The sequence below is a fragment of the Charadrius vociferus genome, unplaced genomic scaffold (genome assembly GCF_000708025.1).
Source record: "Charadrius vociferus isolate BGI_N301 unplaced genomic scaffold, ASM70802v2 scaffold418, whole genome shotgun sequence".
Classification (NCBI taxonomy): domain Eukaryota; kingdom Metazoa; phylum Chordata; class Aves; order Charadriiformes; family Charadriidae; genus Charadrius; species Charadrius vociferus.
In genome coordinates this window covers 420258-430135 of record NW_009649614.1, presented here as the reverse complement: position 1 = coordinate 430135, position 9878 = coordinate 420258, and the positions used below count along the sequence as shown (strand labels likewise).

The following is a 9878-nucleotide window of genomic DNA, read 5'->3' as shown; positions in this document are numbered from 1 at the left end:
TAGAGTATTTTTATTAGGGATTCCTGCCATCATATCAACATACAAAACAATCAGGATGTTGACATATAGAAATGTGAAATTCACTGTACAAAGATAAGGCTCAAGTTACAGGTATATTTTCCCCTTAGTCTCCATGAAATAAAACCATTTTTAATTCTTCCCAGAGTTGTGTTTATAAATGTTAGACAAACCACAAAATAGATTTCAAGTACATAACATTTTACAATATAATCCAAGCACAGACAGAAATACACAATACTGTACCTATAGATGCTCCATAATCCAAGTTTGTTATCCCCACCAATAAAATACTAGACTGCTACTCTCTCTGAACATTCCCAACCATATCCTTCTGTGTGTATTACGTGGTTATAGGACTCTCATGACTTTCAGTTAAATTACTTTGATAGACCAGAGAGTATCAGGAAGGAAGGAAAGAATTTTAAAAGGCCAGGCCTGAATGTATGCACATGGTTAGTAATGGCAGTCACATGCGCGCACACACACTTGCATTTAACCCTACATAAAACCTCACTGCACTGCACGTTTTCTGAGATTATGTTCTCATGCAACTCAGCTATTTTCTGACAGAGTTAAATCAAGCATAACAATATTCCTACATCTGGAGTGCTGTAATTTCCAGGGACATGACTGTATTTTTGAGCACAGGATCTAACTCTTTTTTGGTTTTTTTTTAATAATTATCAGATATAAGGAGCCTGTATGGAACCATGTCCCCGTAGTCCAGCAGAATGCCAGCTCTCACAGCCTTCACCACTTGAAAGACCTTTTCCAACACCTTTGTTCATAAACAATGCAAGTGAATAATTTCCCGTTAAGGCCAAATGTCTACTTTAGTTCACTCTCCATTTCTATTAGGCTTAATGATTATTACCCAATGGGAAAGGATCATTTAGCTGCAAGTAGCACAAGAAGAAATACCCATCAAGTAACTAATCAATAATGATTCTTCTGGGGAATAGATTGGCAAGGATAAACAAAGACAAGAGAAAAAAGGCCTTTGTTCAATTTAGTTGTTGGTTGGGAAATGAATAGCAATCCAAAAGCATTCAACTCAGAAAAGGAACTTCTAAGCCCTGTAACTGTTTTGTCCTTTAAAAACTGGAGAAGATTAGAAGGGAAGGAGAAATCCTCTAAGGAAACTGCTATTTTCAAGCTAGACATTTGCAAAGGCTTACATGAGAAAGCCAAGCAAAATTGATCCTCTGATACCGAAACTAAAGGAATTTATTCAGTAGGAATTAGAGATGTTCTTAGAATGTGTTAAATGCACATCTAATAAAACAGCCTCAAATATGTCTCCAATTCATAAATCTCTAAGCAGGAGAAAGACTCTGAGGACAAAATCAGAGTTCCCTAGTTCAAATACGAAATACATCTGCACTAAGATTGGGGGAGGCAGGGGGAGAGGGGAGAGGGGAAGAATAAAAACTTTCTCGTCTTAAATATAACCTCTGTAGTACATTTGAGGGCCTTCAAATGTTCTCAGCATTGACAAGATCTTACTTAAGTATATTCTCTAAGCTATATTGGAATACCTTTAGATATACAAACCCATGTTACATGAAACAGCATTAGGTCATGTAACTCGGCTCATAATAACAGGGAAAGTTTTATGTGAAAGGAAGCATATTAGTATGCACAGAAAATATGTTGTCTTAAAGATTAGTAATAACAGGCATCAAGGATGAAGATGCACTTCTCAAAGTGTTTAAGCTTTTAACTGTGAGTCAGTAGAATACTTTTATGTCAGCTGTACAGCCTAATGCTTTTAAAAAGGAATACATTTTTCTTCTCTATCATTCTTATAAGTAGGTCACACCTACTGATATAGCTAGGGTTTTGGCTTTTTTTTTTCCTTTTTTTTTTTTTTTTTGCTACTTACTATTATCTTCTTCCATGTTATGTACAATAATCTACATTTAGACTAAAGACTCACTCTCTTCCAAAACATACTTGGACTATCTTGTTGAGACTTTCTACAGCACTGATAAAGTTTAAGACAACCTGATCGGTAAGAGGAAGGATCATTACTTTTGGTTCTGCTCACTTCCCCAAGCTTTATAACTGTGCTTTTCAGAAATTCCTCTGCGTACTTGGTGTCCTTTCACCTCCCCCAGGCAGCCTCTACTGAACTTGAGTGAACTTTCTATATATTTCCCAAACCACAGTCCCTCTGTATAAAGCTATGTTAAACTCATTTATTCTCCTGCCAGTAATTTAAAAACAAATCATTGCTAAAACACTAAAAACACCCTACATGCCCTTGCTCATTATTCTTACCAATTTTTACATTTAAATAACATCAGAAGTTGTCTTTTGCTAAAAATTTACCAAAATATTTTAGACACATAAAAATGTAAAAAACCAAACAAACAGAAAAACAAAACAAAACAAAAAACCTCAGCATAAACATTGTTTGTATAGGCATTGGTTAGGAGAGACTGCTGCACTAAGGAATATATTCAAAAAAGTTATTCTTTCAGTTTTATTGGATTTAGTGTCCTGGATTGAACGGTTAAGGACAATGAAGCTTATTGTGACCCCATCTTATATGATGTCATAGATGAGCTGGAAGTCTGAAATGCAATTAAAATAAAACTTCGTTTTGGTTACTGAAAGGTGACTGTATAAGCCTGTAACTAAAGGGGCAATTTAAGTATGTAAAGGGAACTTAAGAACCTTAAGTGTCTGTAATGAACTGGATATGAAGACAGCTACCAACTGATGGCCCCAGGGGCATTATGGAAAGCTGGCACTAACTGACATTTTGAATATAGCCCTTAGTTCTATCATATTTATTTAAAATTTAAAAGCTGCCCAGCATATCACGAATGAAGTTTATTTTGCAAGCCACCCACTGCCTAAGGGGGCAGTAATATTCAATATGAAACTGCTGAAACTCCGGCGTCTGACGGATTTCATGAAGAAAAGAGATCTGAAGGTCCGACTCCAAGAGAACAAGGAGAAGAGGGAACACAAACAACAACAGTCCAAGGCCTACAAGGAGAAGTCTGGAGAAACTCTTCACAAAGGCATTCACCTCTATGTTGCCCATTAGAAAGTCATAGCTCCACCTAAGCGCTCTCCGAGCTTCTTTCAGTTCTTCCTCCTCTGCAATCAAAAATGCATTTTCATCTGCTTCCAGTTCCTCAAATGAATCTGTATCATCTTTCTCATTCTCTACTCTTGGACAGGTATCAAAGAGCATGTCAATTTCATCATCAACAGGAGTGGGCAGCAAGCTGGCACTAGGATTGTATACCAGTTCTGAGATGGTTAGAGGTTCCTCTTTCATCTTCTCCTCCTGTTCAATGGCAAGATCAACATTATCCCCAGTGTCCTTAACTGGGGAGCTTGAAGTCACAGGTACTGGAATCTCATCTTCCTTTGGTAGCTGGATACCTGAAAAAAGGAGATTAAAATAATGATCCTAAATTTCTGCCTTCCTGGTGGCAAAACTCAGTCTTCCAATAGTATCTAACAGAGGTTGGAAAGAAGATTCTGCAATCATTTTGCATATTGAAACCACACCATACACAATTGGCAAAAACTGGAAAAGGTTTTTGAAAAGCTCCAGAGGAGGGCAACATCTTTTACATCACTGCAGTACACCAGATCTGCTCAACTTTGTCTGATGCAGCTGCCACTAATAATGGTGTAATGCAAAACAGAACAACTCATTTGCTACTGGCAACCAGACTTCTGATATAAATGAGTACCTAGCACATATGTGAATTGGTGCTATTTGGTGTCTAATAATAATAACAACAACAACAATAATAATAACAACAACAGCAACCACCCACCTTTATTTCTTTGCGATGAATGAGAAAGTGATAAGATAATGGCTGACGTCGGGAATTTTTAATAGAGCATGACATTAAACAGAGATAGTAGATTATCATGATAAATTCATATTAACAATAGAGAGGATAAAAGGAGGGGAAGGTTGACACACAGTATGAGGATTAGGTATCACTGGAATGGAATGAAAATGCCTCACCTCTTTAAAAAGCTCCCTCTCCTCATGTCTCGTTTTTCTTCCAGTCATCTTTCTACTCTTCATACTTACAGCCTCTTTTCTCCCTCTCCTTTAAATTTCGCTCTCCTCCATACAGAGGAGTCTTTCTTCGCCTTGTTTCTTATAAGCTTCTTATGACCCCACTCTCTGCTCAAGCTCTCTCAAAATCTACTACCCTCTTTCCAGTCTAATACTAACAGCAGTAAGTCTGAAAAAAAAAAAAAAGTCTAGCTGTTTTGCAGCTACATCAACACTGCAGTGACTGTTGTTAGTCGTCAGTCGCAGGAGGGGAAGGGAGGAGAGTCAGACACAGAGCTTGGACAAAGTGATGTGAAACTAGCTTTAAATTTGCCCCACGTCCAACACGCATTGCCATCACCAGACGCCATGTATGTGCAAAAGGAACAGACCATACACGGTATCATGTGCAACACTCAGTACTTCTCGTTTTGTGCCAAGTACCTCTCCATTCTTTATTAATGACTAATCCAAATGCAACACACAGATAAGGATATAGCAAGTAAAACCAATACAAGGTTACACAGCTTGTCCAACAAGTAACTCGGGAAACTCATGTCAAAGTACTATTTATAATTCAAATTAGCACCATTCTCTGATTTCAGTGAAAGATCTCCATAAAAGATAGCAAACTGACATCATCAAAGATTCATTCCAGTTTTAGTGCAGTAAAGATTAAGGTTCAAAGAATTTAAAACAATGTGGTATGAAAGAAAATGTATTATTACAGAAAAACAAGTAATCAGAAAAGTACCTCTCCAGTGCTAATTACACGAGACATATAATGATTTTCAGTGTGAAGTAAAAGGGTCTGAGCAAGCTCTATTAAAATTTTCTATTAAAGGATGGCAAACATATAAAAAAATTAACTACCCAAAAGGCCCATTATGGTCTTTTTCAGATGAAGGAAATAAAGCATGACCTGAACCATGCTATAAGGAAGAGATGCATCACTGTTCCGGAAATATATGATATAGCAAAAAATTGAAAAGCAAAAATTCCAATCATAAAGACATATACAATATAGGAAGATACAAAGCTTACACAATTCTAAGCTACAATTTTAAGTAGTAACTCAACTATAATGATCAAAATTCTGCAAAGAATCTCACTTTGAGATCAGAAGCCTTTTCACATTTTTTCTTGAAAATGTCACTAATTTTTTTTTATACATTATTAGTCCTAAGAACTGTAGATAGCATTCACTGTACTGAAATTATTAACTTTGTTTCTGAAACTTACTTTCCCTCTACTTGACTAGATAGCAAAAGAATATTCTTACGCCATTGGCTACTGATGATTCAACTAGCAGTAGGCATAATTACATTTCAGTGAAGTTGGTGATACTTTCTAGACATTCTCACTGTTACACATTTTGCATTGCTTGAATGACAAGGTCTTACAATCTCTATTTTCAATTACTGTTTGGTTGGTGGTTTTTTGGTTTTTTTTTTCCCATTTTATATCTACCAGGACGACCGTGCTCAGGACACGACATATCCACAAGAATCTCAGTTTCATAACTGATACCAGATTTGTGCACTACCAGCTCACTCAGCAGTAGACCTGCCCTGAGCCAGACACAGGTGCATGATCAGATTTCTGCCAGAGCCCCAAATACTCAGTATTTGCAGCAAAATCTGCCAATACAAAGTTAACATGTCAGAATTTTGTAAATGAAATTAAACAAGCAGATTAACACTTTGTGAGATGGGGCTGCTGCACTAGGAATCTTAAAGCTTTTTTCCGCATGGAAATAGCTGCTATAGTACCTTGCTGTATGCCAGAGTGACTGACAGTTACCACAAAATCCTCCATGCAGCCTCTGCAGCTCTATTAGCATGTTCTCCAGACAATCAAAAGCTACTTGCTAAGTTACCCCAGTTTATAGACTTCCCAAAAATTGTGTGAGTGATGGCTTGTTAGTATCTGGTAACTTTAAAATGATACCAAAATTAATACCAGCTGGGATGAAATGCCAATAAATCCAACATAAATTGCATGACCTATTACAAATATTTCTAAAAGACATAAGCAATGACAGAAAAACTGCACTTTAAACCTACTTACATTAAATCACTCCTTGAACAAGCCAGCTGACTCCTTACCTAACAAAGCAACTTTCTGGATCCCCTTCTTAATGCATGCTTTTATGTGTCATGTTGTGTTCATTAGAGAAAACCTCTTCATTACAGAACACCACCCTTAGAAAGCATCCCCCTGCAGTAGAGCACATTAGCTATTAAAATTTATTTCTCCTTTTAAGTCTTCCAAATGGCCTAGACAAATCTCTCCCCTGTATTTTGTTATCTTTTCCTGCTCTCTAGGAGATAAGTTGCCCATGCCTCTAGGTGAGATTTCACCTTCTTGCTAAGTCAACCAAATAATACCATTTCTGCTTCCTCTCATTTCATCCCTGAGCAAGCCAGCTTGTAAAGCTAACCTGGGAAAATAACTGTTTTTCTTCCTGGTTTAGTTCTCCGATGGGTTTTCTTCCTGAACTGACTTGTCAGATGTACTCACGAGCGCAGCACGTTACCGGGGACAAAGAGAGAGCAGGAGTGCTCCTTCCACCAGCACCCAGCCAGCAGATCTACAGAGCTGAAATGAAACCTTGTCCTCAATAAAGAAAATGCAGATGTCTCCTCATTAGCTTGATTTGACTGCCTACCTAATAATTCCTTAACTCAACTACACTGGCCTCTCCTGTCACAGACATTTTAGAAATTCATCACATTTCAGCATGAAACATGTTTTGTGCTGGAACTTAACTGTCTACACCAGTCTTTGCATTAACAAATATACGTGCCACAGTCATCAAGAGGAGGATGCAAACTGATTGAAACTAGACACAACAGTATGTGAACACTCAGAAGAGAAAACAGATTTGGGGGGATCTTTCTCTTAAGCAGGTAATGCTGGATCATCAAACCATACTCTGAGACATTTGAGAGTGCACTCATGCACTCATGTCATATCTTAAAATATAAAAGCCCATTTTTTTAAACTCTGGAGGCCAACATTAAGCACCTACATGTCTTTAGATACACAAGTACTACAATCTGATTTTCAAATGTGCTTTTCACTTTCACTTAATAGGACTGAAAGGTTAAGTTGAGCCACTTACTTAGGCAGCTCAGTAGGGATTAAAGGGCCTAATTTTAACCTCCCAAATTTGAGAATCCTCACCATAGGCCTATCTATACCTGCTTAGATGCAAGGTCAGTAATATATCTTCATCATGTTTCTCATCATAGAGAGGACAGCTGCAGTTACTGCAAAGAAAGGTCACCCCAATCTGATTCTTGAGCCTCTTCTCCTTCCCCAGAGTAAATTCCAGCATGCATAACATACATAGTGAACATAACAAGAAAGATCATATTAACTTTCATTAAAACTGTGTTTTGCTCAAATAACTGGCAAATTTCTGACTTCATGATTAACCTGTAGACAGAAGGCAGAGGAGGAACCCTTTCAGATCAGTGTTTTCTGAAGGACTCGAGTTAAAATTGGAATGGGTCGCAGTCCTGAAGCATACACCAACATTACAGTCCACTATTTAGTTTGAGTGGACAATTTAAAAGCAACACAATCAGAGGAAAGGACACATGAAATTAAACCAGTTACTACTGCCAATCCATGCTACCCCTACCCCTTTCCTAGTTTGGTAGTAAAAAAATTACATCCTATTCCATAGCATCAAAGCCAAAAAAAAAAAAAATTGAACTGGTTTATGTGTTGTTAAAACATATTACATCAAAATAACTGTATTTTACATCAGCCAAATACAAGTATAAGTAAATAATATTCTAACATTAAAAAAATAAAAATTTGGAATGGACATTAACTGCTACTGTTGCAAGCTCATCTGATATTTTAAAAAATAAATATATAAAGACGTTCTTTTCATTCCTTCATATTCCCTATAACACCACAACATTTCTCAAGTCCAGGATTGAAGAAACAATTAGCTATTAACTATGGTCAATGTAAGCCCACAGCAAAGTTCCAGTCATGTTGCAATACACAGATAAGTATGTTGGGCCACTCAGATGTTGATGGTGTCATAAGACACAAGTGTAGTTTCGTTGTGGCACATATCACCTGCAATGCTTGTGCAGGCATAAGAATATCACATTAAAGCACTGAAATTCAAAATCATTCTACAGTACAATAAATATTCCAGTGACAGAAATTTAACAAAGGGGTAAGTTTTTCCGATTATTTACTTTTTGAATAGCCTTCAATAGAGTCAGTTATCTGAAGTTATAAAGTTTGCCAGGGGAAAAAAAGAATATAAAAGCTAAAGCAAGCTCAAAGCCAATAAGCTTTAAGTCCCCTGCAACATTTCTGCAAATGCTCTGCTCCTATTTATATGTAACAATGATTTAGCTTATAAAGCTATAATTTGGTACAATTTTTTGGGCTAGACTTTGAAAAGTCTACTGTTTCTTTAGTTAAAATTTATATTGTGTTTTGATTTAAAGGACTATAACGAGTATTAAATTACATTTGAGAAGACTTCCTCCTTGCAGTCTTCGTTTTATATTTTTATGAGCAATTTACATTCCATAGATCAGAATCTTTTAATACATATTACTGGAATATTAAGTAAATAAGCTCGGTTTTATTTCTTATATTACGTATCTATAGCAAAAATTGCCTACATTTTTCTGGCAACTGGACAAATTTTACAGACCCAAAGAGTTCTTACTACTCTAGCCAAAACTCAGTAGTTGCCTTCAGTCAAAGACTGGGATTGCTCCAAACCTCTAACTTGCTACAGCAGATAGGAACATGAGCAGCTGAATAAAACATAAGTGTACAGTGGTCATCGGCTGCGAACATGAACGTGCAAGAGGTCTGACATAAATGTTGTCAGCTGCTAGTGCTTCCAAAGGGTCCAAAACCAACAGCTGAGGATTAGCAGGATGAAGGGCAGCCCCAGCTCCACTATTCTTAAGAAGCTGCAGTTGCTGGAAATACAGCACCCCAGAAAAATGTATCCTCCTATTAAAAAATTCAGTTCAGACATTGTCTGGTGGCTGGATATACTGCACACAGCTTTACTTGCCAGGCATGCAAACACAAATGCACATCTGTAAAGGCTTTGTACAGTGCAGAAGGGAACAAATGTGCAGGTTTCCTTCTTTTAAACAAAGAACAGAAAAATTAGATACGGTCCAGTAAACGCAGTGCTGGGAATACTTCATACAGACGTGTAAACAAGTAAGGCTAGCCAGGCTGCAATTAGAACAGTTTCTTCCTATCCATTTTACTACTTCCTCTAGAAATATTGTTTATTCCTTTGCTTATTATCGATGCGGACAAAAGTTATTTGTACTACAAATAGAATGAGCTTTTAGAGGGCAGGAAAGGGTGATTTTCTCACCTGAGCAAAGCGTGTGGGTGTCACAAAGAAAATGTAGGAAAGGGAAATAGAATCTAGAATTGCACTAAACTCAAAATATTCCCCTACACAGGATCTATATCAAAGCAGGATCTGCATCACGGCCAGATGCCCAGCCCTCAGAAGTAGGAGGCCATAGATTCCTACCTTACCCACAGCCCGTGCCCATAGAAGACACCTGTTCTCGCTTTGCAAGGAGAGTAAATCAATGACAGTTTATAGTAACTCCTTTCCAGGCAGTGACCTGGCGTTCCTGCTGTCCATTCCCGTTTGTTTTAGTCTTATGGGAACTTCTAGAAGGGAGCAAAGCCCTCTCACAGTTGCCAATTCACATCTCTTGCAAGCACTGCGACCCCCTTCCAGAACCAGAATTAAAGAGGAAAAAGGCTGAGGAGAGTAGCAGGG

The 9878-nt window shown here is 37.5% G+C and overlaps 1 protein-coding gene across 1 annotated transcript in view; it reads right to left on the bottom strand.

The window, feature by feature from the left end:
• Positions 1-2830: 2830 nt before the first annotated feature.
• Positions 2831-9878, bottom strand: part of FRMD3 (FERM domain containing 3) — an 83014-nt gene continuing 75966 nt past the window's right edge. The window contains exon 14 of the mRNA XM_009890497.1: positions 2831-3426. Coding sequence (XP_009888799.1) covers positions 2831-3426 — 596 coding nt within the window. The remainder of the gene's footprint in view (positions 3427-9878) is intronic.